This window comes from Prionailurus bengalensis, chromosome E4, assembly GCF_016509475.1.
Source record: "Prionailurus bengalensis isolate Pbe53 chromosome E4, Fcat_Pben_1.1_paternal_pri, whole genome shotgun sequence".
In the NCBI taxonomy this organism is placed as follows: Eukaryota; Metazoa; Chordata; class Mammalia; order Carnivora; family Felidae; genus Prionailurus; species Prionailurus bengalensis.
The window spans coordinates 41,517,480-41,536,990 of NC_057360.1; the positions used below are offsets into that span (position 1 = coordinate 41,517,480).

Consider the following 19,511-nt stretch of genomic DNA (forward strand, 5'->3'; position numbering starts at 1 on the left):
CATAAACAAGATCCGAACATGCTCCCGCATACGGAAGCAATATCATAAAACATGTCAGTTCTCCTCGAGTTCAAACAAAAAGAGAGCAATGGCCAGGGGCATACTAGTCAAAACTTACGATAAACTCGTTGAGATCAAAGCACGGAACAGGCATCAGGACAGACAGACAGAGGTAGATTTGAGCATATGTGGAAAACATGTTCAACAAAAGCAATGTTTCAACTGAGTAGGAAAAGGATGTTTCATCAATGTCAATGACTTAATTGTCTACCGAAATGGGAAAAAAATCAAGGTTGTACCATTTGCACCGTATATAGTAGCAAAGACAAGGGGCAGGATGAAGGGGTGCCCTGGGAGTAAAGGGGGGGGGGTGGCCAGAACCCAGCCCGAGTGGGGGAGAAGACGGGGGAGGTGGTGCTTGAGGAGAGCTTGGAGAACTAGTAGTTTTGCAGACAGAGGGAGAACGGCAGGATGGTTCTGGCCAGATATTCACTCACGGATCGTCTCAGACAAAACCTCCCATCAGACTGCAGGGACAGCGAGATGGTTAAAAACCCTGCATGCATCCCATCAGTTGAGAACCACTGATTGAGGACAGCAGGGTGGGGTGATGTCTGCTAAGGGGGTCTGGGTGGGAGGGCACTGGACATGCCGGCAGGAGAGGAGAGGGGTGCGTTGCTTTACCAACTTGGACTTCTACAATTATGTCTCAGGCCAGGTGGGGCGCATTCGAGGCTGACCTGATAGGCAGACCAAAACCGCAAAATATCAAGGAATACAAAGCTGCTGCCTGGAGGTGGGGGCCTGGGGAGGAGAAGGCAGGCCCATGTCCTGTGAAGCTAGGGTTGAACCTTTCGCGGGCACCGACCCAGAACACCCGCGCCCCAATTTCTAACTCAAGTACGAAAGTCTCAGCCCCCCAGTGCAGGTGGCCCATGTCTAGAGCTGAAAGGTCCTGGTATCTTCTAATTGATAGCACACCAGCCCTTTGCTCCTTGACCCCCTCCCTCCTGGGGCAGCCTTCCCGGCCCCTCAAATCTGACAGGGATCCATCTGAGTCAGGCTTTGCCTCCTCCCCAGCCATGCTGGTCCACACCATCTCCTGTGATCTGGGAACAATTCCTTCCATCCAGAGCAGGAAAGCACTCCCTGCTTGGGTGTGCCCAAGACAGAGCTGGGTGTGCCTCAGTGGATCTCCCAACCAATGACCTGAGGGGCTTTATACCCTTCGTTCCACGCCCATTGGTTTCTCCCACCCTCTCCCAGTGCCCCCCACCCAAAAACACAAATTCAAATAAGACTGGTGCGACTGATATACAATGAAACTTCAAGACAAAGCCCCAGCCCCAGCCCACCCCAGAGCAGACTCCTATACAGACATTTTAGAGCCTCCTCTGGGTCACATCCATCCCGGTTGTCCGAGCTGGGGTTAGTGACAACCTCTCCAAGTCTCAGTTTCCTCATCTGCAGAATGGAGATAACACTACCTATCTTACTTGCGACGTGGATCGAGCAGATAGTGTGTGAAAGGGCTTAAAAGTGACAGAGCACCAACCAGGTCTTATGAGGAGACCACGATCACAGTGGCTGGCGTGACGCTCCTCTTCCCTTGCTGCACACAGGCACCACATCCCTGGAGCTGCCTGGGCCTCTCCCCACACGCCTCTCCATGCCTCCCAGTGCTGAGCCTGTGCCGAGCCTTCAGATGCGTCCGTTAACTGCTCCTTCCCACATTCCAGCCAGTTCTTCCCCATCACGGTAAAAGGCATCACCGTCCACCCTGCTCCTGCAGTCACATGACGCTTTCCCCCACCCTCACGTGCCCAGATGCTACAAGAAGTCCTCCCTCCTCTTCCACCTCCTCCGCCACCAGCAGCCACCATTAGCTCTCGCCCCATCCACTGAGGGAGCCTCATAACTGCCCTTCCTTCGTCTTTCTCTTGCCCCCTGCTCATCATTCTCCCCACAGCAGCCCGGCCGGTCTTTGAGAAACTTAGATCAGATCCTCCTGCTAAGACCCCTCTGAACTCAGAATAAGAGAAGGGACCGTGTCTGTTTGCCTGCTACTATGCACTGACAGCCCCAGGGGCTGGTACATACAACAGGAGGCCTCAGTTAATATCTGTTGAGTGAGCTGATTGTTGGACGTTATTCCTCAGTATCCTTCAATACTCAATGTCAAGTGCTCAGGAAGTAGCTGCTTGATGTGAGACATGAAAACCTCCCCTAAATATACAAATATACTTGTATGATCTAAATATACAAATCAAATCTCCTTAATATATTAGCAGAAGCCATTCTCCCCCAAGAGTAGGTGGGGAAGGAGAAGCCAGAGAATTTGCAAACTCGACCAAAGCCGGATACGAGAGGAGCCAGAGCCGAGGTGGAGACTCCTGGGCTCTTCCCTTTCCTATCCAGGCACCTTCGGATGAGCCTGAGTCTCAGGCGAGGGTAGAGCTCATGATGGCTGGCTGATGTTCCTTCAGTCATGCTGAAACTCAGGTCTGGGAGTCAGGGCATCCTTTGGGGACAAAGGGCACACAGAGTCCACTCTGGCCATGAAGATTGTGGCCTTGCCCGTCCAAGCGTCAGCTTGTTTCCAGATCCTGGTGGACCATAACCCAAGGGGAAGTTGCTTCTCTTACCAGTAACAGGTTTGAGCCTGAGGCGGTGGGCAGGCCATGGGTACCAGAACTGAGAGGGAAGGACGCGGTCCGGGCAGAGTGGCTCAGGATGGGAAACAGAGCGTACTCACCCCCCAAGGCTCTCCCCCACCTGTCTGGTTCAGACGCCTGACATTCCACACAGACTCCTTTCCTCCTCTTTCCTTTTCTCTTTCTTTCTCTCTCTCCCTCTCTTCTTCTCTCCCTTATATATTTCTACACATAATTATTGATGTACAACAATGTCCATTACGCTCCTTGCAACATTCAAGAATGTAACATAAACCTAAAACAGTTTTAGGTGTTCCCTCTTGAGCCTGGAATTCTATATCTCATTAAAAAGGAATCAAGTGGGGGGGTGGATCCTGGGTGGCTCAGTCGGTTGGGCATCCACGTCCTGATTTCAGTTCAGGTCATGATCTCACAGTTTGTGAGTTCAGGCCCCGCGTCAGGCTCTTTGCTGATGGTGCAGAGCTCTCTTGCCCTCTCTCTCTCTCTCTCTCTCTCTCTCTCAAAATAAATAAATAAACATTTTTTAAAAAAAGAATACAGGAAATGGTTGTCTTGCTCAGTTGGTGGTATATGTGACTCTTGACCCTTGAGCCCTATGTTGGGTGTAGAGATTACTTAAAAATAAAATCTTCCACAAAAGAAATAAAGGGCGGGGAGGTGGGGGGGTCGCCTGGGTGGCTCAGTCAGTTAAGCATTTGATTCTTGATTTTGGCTCAGGTCATGATCTCGTGTTTGTGAAGTTGAGCCCCGAATCAGACTTCGGGCTGACATTGCAGAGCCTACTTGAGATTCTCTCTCTCTCACCCTCTCTCTGCCCCTCCCCTGCTCTCCGTCTCTCTCAAAATAAATAAACTTTAAAAAAGAAATGAAAGAAAGAAAGAAAGAAAGAAAGACCTTCTTTAATACATTGTTAAAGGGGAAAAGCAAGGTGTACCCATAGCACCTGACAGATTGAACTAAGGTATTTATCTCCACTCTTCTGAAGCTCCCCCAAAATAGCAGTTAAAGGAATAAAATGACATAAGATGAAGCAAATGGGAGAGGGGACCAAAATAGATGAGCGAGGTCAACAAATGTTCGACCATGTGTTCAAATGTTCACCTTTGATGACGAACACAGAATGAACAAGTGGACCTAACTCAGCAGACCTGGAGAAGCCGAGACCTCAGACTGCAGGTGACGAGCCCACAGGAAGCAGGGGACTCATGCCAAGGTACCCTGGAAAGCCGCAGGAGTTGGCAGAATGTCATGAAGTGGGGCGAGGCTGACAATTATAGGTCTGGGTGAACTGTTACACCCCCAGATGCACTTGTTCCAGTGGCCTTGCCTGACCAAATGGGTTCTGCCCAGCGTCTCGGGAGCCAGCCAGAAAATGCAGGGAATGACCAGAGCGACTGTAGACTTGGGAGCACCTTGCTCAGCACAGAGGGGAGTGAGGATGGGGGTGTGGACGCCAGACTGAAGACAGAGACGGATGACTGGAGAATTACGTGACAGTCTGCATGTGGGGCGTTCAGACCCCAGCCCTTCGCTCCACTAGAGCCCCAAGCCAGGCATTGAAAAGTTATTCTCAGGGAAAACTGCCAAGGGAAAGTGACTGAAGCTCTGACCACCAACACTCAAACGCCGTGTGGGGGCCCCCAGAGGAATACCCGTGTCCTGGTCCCATCACCCCAAGATGGGGCCTCAGATGAGAAACCGCCCAAGCCCCAGAGCTTCCGATGGTGATGATTCACGATTGCATGCGGAAGAAAAGCCAGGATCACCAGACGCTTGATGAAAGAGTGCCCACGTGAAGGATGGACCAAAACAAACAGGAAAAAAAAGGAACTTCAAGAAACCAGAGCAGGTGTCAGGCAGGGCTTCGGATTTTCAACCTCGGGCAATTACGTTCTGACTATTCACAATGAGCAAACATCGCTTTCATTATTTACACACAAAAAATGGCTGATGTGCCTGTTGGCTGTATATCTTCTAGCTCGCAACTACTGTGCCAGGCGTTGGGCACCCCCAGATCCACTCACAGCCGCTGTCTCTGTGGAGCTAATAGCCTGCAGGGTTAGCACTGCTCTGGGCTGAGGTCATTACTCAACGCAAATCCCTCGGGGAGGCGCAGCCTTCTGAGTAACTCACGCTTCGGCCCCTTGGAGGGAGCCCTTTTGGTCCCAACCACAGGCTTTGAAGCTTTTCTTATCTTCCCCAATTGAAGCTGAGACTCCTTATCACTCAAGGTTTTAAACGCGTGCAGCGGTGGTGGCCTTTCGCTCGGGACCTTGGACCGGGACTCCCCCAGAGATGGGTTCCACTCAGCCTCTGGGGAGCCAGGCAGACAGGATCGGCCAACACACACACACACACACACACACACACACACAAAACCCCGCTTCTATTTCAGGCACTTCCATCCAAACTCCCCGCCTGCTGAGTGACTCCGAGGACGTGCTTCCTCTCCTGTGGGCCCCCCAAGGCCATCATGGGGTGCTTTGTCACATGCCCTGGGCTGGGCCCGGGCAGGGCCCGGCGGGACACGTCATACATCGTGCCCTCGTACACTCGTTTATGATTCTCACTCTCAATTCTGGGCCTTTGAGTTTTTCCTTTTAAAAAAAAAAACTAGCGTGCCCAAGCTTTGTGTATTTCACTCATCTTTTGAAGGAAAACACTCTCATATGTTTACTCATTGATTCTACAAGTTTAATAAGCTGGGAGGAACCCTTAAATAGTGATTGTGATGAATTGCTGGAGGCTGAGGGCGGGCTAGCTGGAGAATTAAAACCCGCTGGGGGTCCAGTCTGAGGAGTGGTGTCAGGCTTTATAGATCTTCCCTCCAGAAACCCCACTTCCTCCTCACACTGCAGTTTAGAGAAAGATCTCTTCAGGGGCGCCCGGGTGGTTCAGTCGGTTAAGTGTCCGAGTCTTGACTTCGGCTCAGGTCATGATCTCACAGTTCGTGGGATCGAGCCCCAAGTCGAGTTTGGGATTTTCTCTCTCTCTCTCTCTCTCTCTCTCTTCCTCTCTCTCCGCCCCACCCCCACTTGCATGACCTCGCGGTTTGTGAGATCAAGCCCTGCATCGGGCTCTGCGCTGACAGTGGGGAGCCTGTTCGGGACTCCCTCTCTCCCTCCCTCCCTGCCCCTCCCCCTGCTTCTGTGCGCGCTCTCTCTCTCTCTCTCAAAATAAGTAAATAAACTTTAAAAAAGTGTTAAAGACATTCTTCAGAGAGAAGGAACGTGACACAGGTCACAAACTCAGATCTATATAACAAAGAGCACCAGAGAAGGAATAAATAAAGATACAATAAAATCTTTCATGTTTCTTATTCTTAATGGATCCGATAGATAAGTCTTCAAAGTAATAATAGCAACAACGTGTTAGGGGATTATAGCATATGGATAAGTGAAATGAACAACAGCAATGTTATGAGGGACAGAGGGAGGAATCAGGAATGTTCTGTTGTAAGGTAGCTGCACACTCGTGAAATGGTATAGAAGCTGGAGTAATGTGGGGCGCCTGGGTGGCGCAGTCGGTTAAGCGTCCGACTTCAGCTCAGGTCATGATCTTGTGGTCCGGGAGTTCGAGCCCCGCGTCGGGCTCTGGGCTGACGGCTCAGAGTCTGGAGCCTGTTTCCGATTCTGTGTCTCCCTCGCTCTCTGCCCCTCCACCGTTCATGCTCTGTCTCTCTCTGTCCCAAAAATAAATAAACGTTGAAAAAAAAAAAAAGAAGCTGGAGTAATGTTAGTTGTAAATGTATATTGCAAATACTAGGACGACCACTAAGAACGGTTTAAAAGAAGTACACGGTATGCCGATATGCTGAAAGAAAAGAGAAAGTGCAATCTTGTGAAATGTTGAATTAAAACTAGAGAAGGCAGGAGCACCTGAGTGGCTCAGGAGGTTGAGCGCCCGAGTTCCACTCAGGTCATGATCTCAGGGTTTGTGAGTTTGAGGCTGCTCTCAGCACAGAGCCTGCTTTGGATACTTTGTCCCCCTTGCTGTCCCTTCCCTGCTCACACACTCTCTCTCTCTACAATAGGTAAACTTTAAAAATAAAATAAAACTAGAGAAGGAGGAAAAAGGGAGGAAGATTAAAATAAAAAACAAGCATAATAATAGAAAACAGTTGCCAACATGGTAGATAGTAATCCAATTATATCAATAATCGCTTTTAAATGTGAATGGACTGGGGCGCCTGGGTGGCTCAGTCGGTTAAGCGGCCGACCTCAGCTCAGGTCATGATCTCTCGGTCCATGAGTTCGAGCCCCGCGTCGGGCTCTGTGCTGACAGCTCAGAGCCTGGAGCCTGTTTCAGATTCTGTGTCTCCCTCTCTCTGACCCTCCCCCGTTCATGCTCTGTCTCTCTCTGTCTCAAAAATAAATAAACGTTAAAAAAAATTAAAAAAAAATAAATGTGAATGGACTAATTAACACAAATCAAAAGATATAGACTATCAGAATGGATTAAAGAACAAGGCCCAATTATGTTGTTTATAGTAAGTCGACTTTAACTATAAAGACACAGGGGTGCTCTGGGTGGCTCAGTCAATTAAACGTTTGACTTCGGCTCAGGTCATGATCTCATGGTTTGTGAGTTTGAGCCCTGTTGACAGTGCAGGTCCTGCCTGGGATTCTCTCTCTCTCTCTGTCTCTGCCCTCCCCCTGTTCTCTTTCTCTCAAAATAAATAAATAAACTTAAAAAAAATATATAAAGACACAGACAGATTAAAAGTAAAAGGACAGAGGGGCACCCGGGTGGCTCAGTTGTTTGAGCGCCCAACTCTTGATTTCGGCTCAGGCCATGATCCCAGGATCATGTGATCGAGCCCCATGTTAACTCCACATCGAGCCCCATGTTAACTCCACACCGAGCATGGAGACTGCTTAAGATTCTTTCTCTCTCAGGCTTCCATTCTGAATGCTTCGTTCCTTTCTCTGATCTTGTTAGTTTCCACTCGGAGTATCCTCTTTCAGAGAGAAGGTCCTTCATGATGAGAGATTTTGAGATGCTTCTGTCTCCTCTGCGTAGTTGGTAAGTTTTGGGTGGTGAAGAGATGGCGGACAGGTGTCAAACCTTTTTCCAGGACTTTGCCAGGGAAATCAAAGACTCCCTCTAGGGAATTTGTGCCATCTCAAAGCTACATGCTCAGATTCAGCAAAAGAGAGAGGAGCAGCGTCAAAGAAGGGCAAGCAGGTGTGCTGACGCCGAGGACAGCCCAATGTACAGAAAAGAAGCAGGAGACTGAGCCGCATAGCCTTAGTGGAATTTTCCAGTGCTGCACTTGGGGTGGCGGAGCATTCTGGTTGAGTCTCCTCTTGTTTTATCAGGTGTTCATTTCTGTACTCCACTCTGTAACATCCCAAATTGTCGGCGATCCATCGCTACGTGGAGATGTTTCTTCCTTCCGTCCATTTTCAGTGCTCTTTGCATGCTTCCTCTGTGTGTGCTTAGCAAAGTTGTCAACGCCATTTGTTTTCAAGATGTAGCTGATCTAGCATCTGAGGTATCAGGGAGGAAGCCTCACCCATTCCCTAGTCTCAGCCAGATAATTACTGACATGCTCTTCAACCTTTTGCGGCAGGCTCTTTTTCTCATCCGGGGGATGTTTGTGAGTCTCCTTCTCAACCACCTTGCTGGTCAGCTCGTTAGTCTTCTGCGTATGTCCCTCCTCTACTCACTGTACTGCTTTGAATATCATTGGTTCAATAGAGGAATTGAAAGGCACCAGCAGTTGTCAAGCATAGAAAGGAACTGGCCTCACCACTTTGGATTTGGGTTGCCCTTGGCTTTCCTCACAGCAACGCCGTCCTGGTATATTCTCAGTGGATGCCTCTTCCCCATCCTTGTTCCTCTGTTCATTATGGGCGGCAATGAAGCAAAGACCCCTGGCACAGCCTGCCTTTTCCAGTTGCGCCTTTTCTTGGTGGTTTTCTTAAGCAACAGACTTTTCCACAAGACGGTCTACCTATAGTCTGCCCTGAGTAGCTCGATCTCTGCAGAGAAATTCCCTTCACCGCCATCACTCTCTTGCCAAACTGAAGGCTGCTGCCGGCCACTGACTCACCTGCCATCCAAAGGGGATGGATGGGATCGGAAGGAGGCTGTAGGATCTCTTGTCCTTGTCCCTTCCTCCACCTGGGAAGGCAGGACCCACTCTGCCAAGGGCCCACTGCATATTCCCTTCTCTCTGAGGAACTGGGATCTTTGTCACTGGTGCACATAAGGCAGAATCTTCCCGACCCCAGGACGTGGATTTTTAACACTGGTGATTCTGAATGGACCACAGGTTTTTCTGCAGCTCTTTTCTAGCACTTGTCGGCCCCCGTGCCTGGAGCGATTTGAATACTTTTTTTCTTTTTTCTCCCTGTGCTATTTATCCTTGCAACTCCCCTTCCTGCCTTTCACCATCCTTGGATGAATGGATTTTGTAATTTTAGCTGTTGTATTTTGTGGACCTGTTATTTTTTGTTGTTTTTCTGCGAGGCACATATATTGGATGTGGGAGGTGAAGGTCACTCCCTTTATAGCCATCACTGTCTTGTTTCTTGTAAGTCAGGTTAGATTTTAGTCTCTCTTGCTCCACTGCAAAACGCAAACTCAAAGAGATGGGACAGGAGGAAAGACCTCACAGCCAGGTCTGCGGGTTTTGAGGAGTGATTTTCTTTCTTTCCCTTGACTGGGAAAAAAAGCCTTTTTTCACCGGTACATTTAAAGTTATCCAGCTGTAGGGAGGTACCAGTTTTGGGCAAGTGCCACTGCAACACCAAATGCTCAGGGAACCTGAACTTTTAACTCGAGATCTGAAGTGTACTGTTGGCCACTGCTGGGTCTGTCTGGCATTTCAAAGAAATATTGGTTGCTGCAAATAGGACCTGAAGGGGTAAACTTATTTTTTTTAATGTTTATTTGAGAGAGAGAGAGACAGAGAAGAGAGAGAGAGAGAACGAGCAGGGGAGGGTCAGAGACAGAGGGAGCCACAGAATCTGAAGCAAGCTCCAGGCTCTGAGCTGTCAGCACAGAGCCCAACACAGGGCTTGAACCCAGGAACCATGAGATCATGACCTGAGCTGAAGTTGGATGCTTAACGGACTTAGCCACCCAGGAGCCCCTGAAGGGGTAAACTTATTAAACCCATTAAGGCTGTGGGGGGAAAAAAAAGAGTCTCTCTCTCTCTCTCACTCTCAAAATAAATACATAAACTTTAAAAAAGAAAAAGTAAAAGGATGGAGAAAGATATCCTATGCTGATACTAATCAAAATGAATCTGAAGCAGATGTTAACTTCAGACAAAGCAGACTTCAGGACAAGAAAACAAGAACAAGAAAAATGATCAGAGATAAAGAGGGACATTACATAAACATAAAAGTGTTAATTCTCCAAGAATACATGGTAATTCTTAATGTGTGTATACAATAGGACATCAAAATATTGAGGAAAAAGTTGAGAACTTCAAGGAGAAACAGACAAACCTACTATTATATTTGGAGACTTCAACACCCATCCAGGAACTAACAGATCCAGTGGGTATAAGATCAGTTAGAATATAATTGAACTGAGCAGCACTATTCATCAGCTGGATCTAATTGACATTTATAGAACACTTCACCCAACAACAGCATAATCCACATTCCCCACAAGCTTACATGGAACAGTCACCAAGATGGAACGCATTCTGGGCCATAAAACATATCTTAACCTATTTAAAAGAATAATAGTCATGCAAAGTATGCTCTTAGGTCACAATGGACTTAAACTAGAAATCAGTAGCAGAAAGATGGCTGGAAAATCATAAGATATATGAAGGTTAAACAACACACTTCTAAGTAATACACGGGTCAAAAAAGTCTCAAGAGAAATGAAAAAATACTTCAAGCCAGATGAAAGTGAAAATACAACACCAAGATTTGTGTGATGATTTGTTCTGGATATTTCCTTTGGATCTATCATACAGCTTACTAATTCTCTCTTTAACTGCATCTAGTCTGCTGTAAAATTCCTTTTTTGAGTTCTTATGTTCAGTTTAAATTTTTTTTCAGTTTTATAATTTATATTTGGATCTTTTTCAAGTCGGTTATGTCACATTATTTAGTTTCCAGTTCTCTGCAAATATTCATCTATTTTTTATCTCCTTAAACATAGTAAGCACAGTTTTTTTAAAGTATGTGTCCGATAACTCCAACATCCCTTTTAGGTCTGTGTCTATTTCTTGTTTCTACTGGTTTTCATTCATGTAGTTTTGCCTTCTCCTTTGCCCAGTTAAATTTTATACCTATTTATCTTATTTACTTTTCCTTTGTGTTGAAGTATAACGTATGTACACTACAATGTATACATCTTACATGTACAGTTAAATGAATTAGTATAATGTGCACACCTGTATAACCTATATTTCTATTATGGTGGAGAACAACTTTATCACTCCAGAAAGTTCTTTTGTGCCTTTCCCAGTCAATCTGTAACCCCTCACACCAAAACCACTGATTTTATTATATGGTCATAGATTTAGTTTTGTCTGTGTTAGAATATCATATAAATAGAATCACAAAGTATATACCCTTTAGCATCTGGCATATTTCAGTCAGCATAACGTTTTGAGACTCATCCATAGTATTGTGTTTATCAATATTTGTTTCCTTCAATTGCTGAGAAGTATTTCATTGTATAATTATACTACAGTTTGTGTATACATTCCTCCTGTTAATTGACTTTGGGTTGTTTCTATTTTGGGCTTGTTATGAATGTAAATCTTCTATGAATATTCATGTATAAGTCTCTTTGTGGACATATGTTTTTATTTTCTTTGGTGCGTTCATCAGTTCGGGCTGCTATAACAAAATACCATAGACTGGCTGGCTAAGACAATTAGCATTTACTTCTCACAATTCTGGAGCCTGGAAGTCCAAGCTCAGGATGCCAGCATGGTTGGGTTTTTGGTGACAGCACTTTTCCTGGTTTACATCTGACCATCTTCTCATGGTACCCTAACATGGCAGAGAGACTGATGTCTCTCTTGTCTCCTTTTATAAAGATACTAATCCTATTCATGAGGGCTCCACTCTCCTTCCCAAAGGCTTCATTAACTACTCCCCAAAGTCTCCATCATATTGGAGGTGAGGTTTTCATGAATTGGGGGGGGGGAGGGGAGAGAAGACACACACATTCAGTCTGTAACATCTGGATAAATATATAGGTGTGGAATTACAGGATTATTGAGTAGATGTGTGTTTAACTTTATAAGAACCTCCAAGCAGCTTTGCAAAGTAGTTGTACCATTTGACACATCCAAAAGCAATGTGTGAGAGTTCCAGTTATGCCAAATACTTGCCAACATGTGTTGTTGCCGGTTTCAGAAATTTTAAATATTCTGGTGGGCGTGTAGTGACAGCTCACTGTGGTTTTTATTTTTTCCTGCTGACTAATGATGTTGAGCACTCTTTCCTGTGTTTACCGTCCATTTGTATGTCTTCTTATGTAAAGTGTCTGTTTGAGTCTGTCATCCATCTTTTTCTTGAGTTGTTTGGTTTTGTTACTGTGTTATGTGAGTTTTTTAAATATATTCTGGACAGAAGTGCATGTTCAGGGACATGTATTGTGACTGTCTTCTACCAATCTTTGGTTTTGTCTATTTCTTTTCTCAGTTGAGTCTTTTGATGAACAGCGGTCTTTAATTTTGAGTGAATCATATTCTAAGACTTCATAAAAGAAGTATTTCTTTTATGGTTAGCTTTTTTTTTTTTAATTCTGTGTAGGACATCACTTGACCCTACGTGTGTGGGTCTATTTCAGAACTCTGTTCTGCTCCGCTGGATGACTTCTTTTGACCTGTCTTCAAATTCATATGCTCCCATACCTATTGATGTCTCCTTTGCTAGATGAAAAATTTAACTTTGCTACTTCCCAGTTTTTGTCAAAGTGAATTGTTATCTAAAACCCCAGTTCATAATGATGAAATCTTTATTATACAGTATATAATTGTAAGAATTATCTTTATCTCATTTTTTTCTGGACTTTTGCATCATGTGAATCACAATTATTTAGTTTGTGTAGTTTTATTTGGTTCTACCGATTTAATTGGTCTTTGCCTTTTGTTTTAGAACTTCATTTTTTGAGTTCTTCATCTTGATTCACTTCTTAGCTGGCAGGGATATTTCCTAATGTAGTATTTTTCAAAAAGGTTTTATGGAAGAGCCCTCCCACTACGCCCTCGCCCCCAGAGGAACCCACTAACATCTGTAGCAATTAACAATTTATTGCCTTTCTGCTCTAAATCCACCCTTCATATGAGCCTGGAACAGTTCTCCCTTGCCAGTTGGTACATGTCGAACTTTGTCGGTAGAGGGCGCTAGAGGAACAAGGTAGTGGGGAGAGGAAATTTCTGTTCAGGGTTCCAGGACCCCAGGGGGAAACCCTGGGGGCGTTCATACCCAGCAAGTTTCGGCATCACTCCTTGCTGGCATCTTCGTGGCCAGGTCTGTGGGTGCCCCACCTGTTTTCCAAGATTCTGCTGCACCTTCACAAGGGTGATTCCCAAAGGAGAGGTGACTGGGCCAGTTTCCGGTAAAGTGCAGCACTCAGTGCTCTCCCAGGAGCAGCTTCCCAAAGGTTTCTGAGTGAGCCCTAGGTGGCTTTGCCAAGAGTTCATCAGCAGCCCCCAAAAGCAACTTCCTGGGGAAATTACTTGGGCACCCAACAGAAGGCTTCCAGCCAACAGCCCCAACCTACCATTCTCTGCTCATCAATCTTGGCTCTCTGAGTATGGACCAGCTTTGTCCAGAAACAACCCAGACAATTTCTCTGCCACCCAGGGAGCTGCAACCATGCTTTCTCCAACAAGAGCTGAACCCCAGCCTTGGGTGCTCCCTCCCCTTCCAAGTGTGTTTCTTCTTTGTGTGTTCTCCGTCAGTCCTAGGAGATTCTTTAATCTTCCCTTCTATTCCCACTGTGTAGTTAATTCCCTACACAAAATAGTTGATATTTCTTCTGTCAAACCTTCCCTGTTCAAATTACTGTATGATTCCTCTCTCCCAGAGCAGAGGCTAGGGAAAACTGTGGGTCATTTTTTGCCTTCTCTACTCTGAATAGAAAGAACCAATGGAATCCTAATGCTATTAACATCTCTGAATGTTGCACTGGTTTCTAGAATCTTCACAGAGCAGGAATCCTGCAGAATTATGGCTTGCTGGAAAGGTGCTATGTAGGGCGAGGTCATTGTACACACCATAACAAGGCAGTCAAACCAGTTGGAGAAAGTGCTGTCAGTGTTCCATAAAAACTGTCCTTCCTGACTTCTGCTCCTGGGTCACTGAGCCTATTGTTCTCTTATAATCTGTTGGTTGGAATCATAGTCCTGTTTCCCTCTTTGAGGTCCTTCACACCTGCCCTTAGCCATCCTCCCTGCCATTGCCCTGCCCAGGCCCTGATCACCTAGCCTAGGCTGGTGGCTTCCTCTGGGGATGTGATGTCCCATCACCCCATTCGTTCCTGAGTGCCCAGCTTAAGCTTCACCTCCCGGGAAGCTTCCCCATCAGCTTCACCCATTGTTTCTCCTTGTTCTTTCCTCTCCAATGATCTGTGCTGGTCTTAAAGACATTTTCCTAAATCTTCTTTGCCATGTAACTGATCATCCCTACCAACCTGAGCTGCCTTGATGAAACCTAGTTCAGATCAGCCCAGGAAATGCACTTATTTGTGTGGAAATGGCGCCCTCTGTTGGTAAATGTATATAATGACTGAAATTTTTTTCATCAGCTGCTGGATGATCTTCGTTGACTGCCCAAAGCAGAGAGAACCAGTGATAGCCAAGAAAAATTCAGCCACCACTCTCCGCTCATCCCATTGCCTTAGCAGGTGAAATTCAATCCACTGACCAACCCACCGGATTTCTATCCCTTACTATGACACTAGAAGGTTTCTGATGCTCTGGTCTCCTGGGTAACAATGGCTAACATTTTTTTGAACACTTGCTGTACATCAGGTATGGGACTAACTTCTTTATATTATATCATTGTATCTTCAGAGCAGTTTTATGAGGTAAACACTTGGGTCAGGTTCCCTAAAAGCAGATTTCAGCACATGTGGTCTACTGAGGAAGAACTTTCAGGAGAAAGAAAAAGAAGCAGGATAGGGCAGGGGATGGAGCTAAGTGAGGCTGTGGTCTCAGCTGTGGACCAGCATCAGCCTGATCCTGCAGGGGAGCTCCAGAGCAGGGATTGTACCAGAGATAATCCCATCTTAAGGTAAGGGGGCTGGCCTTTCCTGCCCCTGAGTCAGCCAGTCACTGGCTGCAGGCCCCCAGGCAAGGCAGCTTCCATTCAGCCAAGGGAACTCTCTGGAAAGGAAGACCTGTGAACTGTTAGCACCAGTCTTCACACAACTGCGGGTCAACAAGCCCAGGAAAGAGGATCTGGCTGGGCACAAAGTGTCAGCAACGGTGTTTTTATTTCTACTATGCAAATGTGGAATCGTAATCTTTCACATCGGTAAGTGCTTTGCAGAATTTAGCGTGTTTTCATCAATTCAATTTCATCTCATTCAATGTTGCAGTAACCTTGAGAGGTAGTGATTATAATGCCCCTTATAGGAACCAGGGAAGTGACAAGGTAGGAGAGTTCCTCCAGATCACCCAGCCAGATAACTGTCTTCTCTGTTTGTGAATAGCATCTTCTCAGATATAGAGCCAGCCGTTGTGGCTCCTACTTCAGATTCTCCTCGGTGACGTGAAGGTTCTAGTGGTCTACAGTAGGATCGTAAAGCCCTTTTAACTCAGACTAAGTTCTAATGAAGCTGCCAACCACCCCTTCTGAGATTGGGTAAGAGAAAACATACTTCCTTCCCCAAACGGGGCCATGCCTTGCCTACGTGAGATTGTTCTGGGCTCACAAAACTCCTACAACACTCCTCAATGGAAAGAGCATTGCTCACCTGTTTTAGCAGGCTTCCTTAGCAAAGTTTCCTTAGAGGCGTCCCAAGTGGCCACAGTCTGTCAGAGGAGACTGGGGTGGGGTTGGGGGGCTACCTGAATGCAACCTTCACCTACCCCAAGAGGTTGGCCGTGTAGCAAGTCCCATGGCAGAAAGATGGAGTTTCCTGGATCTTAGGGGAAATATTGCCTCCACGACCCTCTCAGGGGCGTGGACTTTGGCCTCAAGGTGCCTCTGGATCCATCAAAGACCCCTGGACTGCCTCGAATAAATGAGCGTGAAGAGTTGCATTGGATAAGCTTCCCCCTCCACCTCCTCCCATGCCATCATGGTTCCAAGGAATGCTTCACACCCAAGCCCTTATAGCAGTACAGCTGGAACACACATGGGGGCCCCAGAAACATCATATTGTGGTAGAAGAATGTGGGTTTAAGATCTCATTGACTCAGGTCCAAACTCCCACTCCATCACTTACTAGGTATCTCAGTCAGGGTGAGGTACAAATGAAGGTAACAGAAAACCTGCACCAACGTGGCCTTAACAAGGTGGTTTATGTTTCTCCCGCGTAAAAGCCTAGAGGTAGTCTTCTTCCAGATCACTGTTCTGCTGTTCTTAGTGGGAGGCCCTTGTCCTCACGGTTCAAGGTGGCACCTAGCTGCCAAACAGCAAAATAGAAGTAGGAACCAAGAGGAAGGGGCCGAGGGCACAAAACAAACTGTGCTTTAAGGAAGGTTCCCAGACACTGCCACAAGACTTTTACTTCTCATTGGTCAGAACTCAGTCACATGACCACGCCTAACCACACAGGAGCCTGGGAAATGTAGTCTTCTTTCTAGGCAGCTCTAGACAATTGTAGTAGACAATTATTGGGGAACTACTAATAGCTTCTACCACGGAAGGTGTGTGACCTTGGACAAGTCTCACGACCTCTCTGGGCACGGAGATAATGCTATCTTACCTCATACAAGCTGTTGTTAGTAACTGAAACCTCACGTGCAAACCATCCAGCCCAGAGCCCGGAGCATGCTGCGCACAACCTCCCTTTTTTCTCCTCTCTGATTCCAGGGTTCTGGAATGCGCGGTTTCTGGAATTCCTCTCAAATGTGGCCAGGGCTCCTGTAGCCAGTTTCTGAGTGTTATCCCCAACCTGACTCCCAGGGTCAGCCCGAAAATTTCCCAGGGCTTCTGCGGTCGGGCCTCAGAGTACTAGAATAAGCCAATAGTGACTTGCCTCATCCTCACGCCTATCCCCCTGGAATCTGTGAAAAGAGATTCTCCCCACCCACCTTTCTTAATCAGCTAGCGATTTTGCGCAAGAGAACACTGGTCGCAGCTCCTTCACTGGAGCCTCAGATTCGTGTCCTGGTGCTGGTGGCTGAAGCCCGGGAGAGTCAGGATTATTCAAGGAAAGATCTCAGAGGTGCAAAAGCCTGTACAAAGTCTGGGGCAGCTCCCCTGACGAGGTCTCGCTGTGAACAAGCAGGGACCCGCTCCTCACACGCATCAGACTCTTCTATCAAAAGACTCCCAAAGGCTGAGAGCATGACCCTTAACCAGATGCTCCCCCGACCCCCAAGTTTAGAGCGTAACCCAAAGCAAGTGACCATAAGTAAAAGCATTTCTTCCAGCCTCCTCTTGCTTCTTTGAAATGCACTCGAGGCGTACATTTTGCTGGGTTCCTTCAGAATATATTTCCCTAAATTTTTTCCGGCTAAATTAACTCTCCAGCAAGATATACCATGTTTTCCCTTCAGACTCATCTGGCCTTGGCCCAGTGTACATATTTCTTGGAGTCGCTGCATTATCCCCTTCCCTTCCTGCACAGCCTCATGCCATACAACCATGGCGTCTTGGTCTTTGAACAACATGGGTTTTGCATTGCACCGGTCCGCCTCTATACAGATTTCTTTTGACAAATACACTCTAGAGCTGTAAATGTAGCTTCTCCTCCTTATGACCTGCGTAATAATATTTTCTTTTTCCTAGATTTCTTGTAAGAATCCGGTATGTAACACATATAGGATACAGAATAATGGCTAGTCGAGTGTTTATGTTCTCGGTAAGACTTTTGGCCAACAGTAGGCTCTTAGTAATTAAGTTTTGGGGACTCAAATGTTACCCTCGAATTTTTGACAGTGTGGAGGGTTGGCACCTAATCGTCCCCCCCATGCTGTCCAGTCAACTGTGTTATCCTCGCTGCCAGATTTGGAAACTGAGATTCTGAGAGGTTACGCAGATTGCCCAAGGTAACACAGAGAGTAACAGGTTGAACTGGGATTCAGATCCCAGTCTATCTGGTTCCAAATCCTGGTCCTGTAATTATGCTACAGTAAACAGGGGTAACCCACGGCCCATACTGGAACTTGTTGCTAAGGGATCTTGGCCACACAGCAGAGTGGGTAAGTAGGGTGTGCCGTGAAGGAAGTCCTCTCGGGCTCAGGTGAGGAGATCGAGCTTGGGGGACTGTGGGGTGATCGACCCCAGTGGTTACCACCAAATCAACCTAGCAAGAAGTCCGGAGGCTGGAGAGGTGCTATGACTAATAACATGGGATCAGCTTGGGGCTCACCCATACACTCTTCATATCACCCTGGCCTCAAGGGCAGAGAGCCAGGACCAGGTAGAAGTGAGAGCGCCCTGGATCCCTAGGCAGAAACTCTGAAAAGGAAAAGCTTCTTTGGGAGCTGCACTCAGTCATGAGGAATTTATTTCAGCCTGAAATCCAGGGGTGTCCAGGAGAAGGGACACCAAGGTGGTCCCGGCCCAAGAAAAGCAGAAAGAACATGGACGCTGTCTCAACCTATAGGTTCTCTAGAAGGCAGAAGAGGGGCCCCTGGCTAGAAAGACTAGTAAGTGCCCCTTGTAATCCCGGAGAGGCTGGGTGTCGAGGAGAGGATGATACAGGAGACTCCTGACATGGAGGGAACGATCCAGGCCTGGCTCCCCACCAGAGACACCATCCTGGCCTCAGCCTCAGGAGTCCCCCAACCTTCACCTTTGGGGCCATTTCACCTTCGCGTGTAAATTCAATGTGGCTCCCTGCCTGAGGATGCGATCTCTTGGTAGGTCCATCTGGCCTGCTTTTCCCATGATTGAGAGCTCCCCCCTTAGGAGGGCCATGGCAGGCTCCTTCTCCTGGACCCCTGGTTCCTACCACAGGACCCTCTACCTTCTAGGCACTTATTCCACAGTGATGGGTGCCCGCCTTGTCCCACTGCCCCTGTCTGACCACGTACCTGTTGAACATCAGTAATTCCTTTGGCCTAGATGCTCACGAGTGGGCCTAGGATGCAGAAATGGCTCCTCAGCCTCCTTCAAAGAAGCTTTCCGTGTCACACAGCCACCTCAGGCGTGTTCCCACCACCGAGTACGAGGAGCTGCTGTTCAGGCAGGTCACGTGGAGCCCGATGGTGTCAGCGGTGTGGCGTTGGCCACTGTGCAGCCAGGGAGAACATGGCAAGGGGGAGGCCTTGGCCAATGGAGACGAGAAGACACTGCAGACTCACCAGCAGGGGGAGCCGGGCCTCCGTGTTGGTCTACGCCGCCAGGCTGGGAGCTGGGCACGTCTCCGCAGGTGTTGCTCCTGGAAGGCGTGTCAGGCCAGGAAAACGCTCCCGGTCCCAGGGGCCTAAAATAGCTGACGGTGTTTATTTAAAGCCAGTCACCCTATCTCACCGGCTGACTCCCGTGGGTGGGTGCGTAGATGGAAGTACTTGAGTGCACAGAGCGTGCGACAAGCTGAATGCGGGGGCAGTGGCTCCGTGTGGCCCTGGGTTTGTCCTGAGTGGAGGGAAGGGGCTTCTCCCGTCAGCCCATGTCCCGGGTTCCAAGCAGTGGCCAGGCAGCCTGTTTCCTGGGCTTGGAGAGGGGGTCCCCGGTGCTGGGCAAGGGTCTGGAACACCTTGCCTCTGTGTTCAGTCCA

General features: G+C 47.5%; 1 protein-coding gene and 1 pseudogene across 3 annotated transcripts in view; one reads left to right on the forward strand and one right to left on the reverse strand.

Moving 5' to 3' along the window:
• Positions 1 to 19,195, reverse strand: part of CHIT1 (chitinase 1) — a 34,462-nt gene extending 15,267 nt beyond the window's left edge. The window contains exon 1 of one of the 3 annotated variants that reach the window (XM_043568614.1): positions 18,826 to 19,195. In XM_043568614.1, coding sequence (XP_043424549.1) covers positions 18,826 to 18,836 — 11 coding nt within the window. In that variant the 5' untranslated portion in view covers positions 18,837 to 19,195. Of the gene's footprint in view, positions 1 to 1,555; positions 1,717 to 18,825 lie in introns of those variants that run through there. The other 2 variants (XM_043568617.1, XM_043568618.1) reach the window with 2 other exon arrangements.
• On the forward strand, positions 7,518 to 8,639 carry LOC122476196 (annotated as a pseudogene).
• Positions 19,196 to 19,511: the final 316 nt, after the last annotated feature.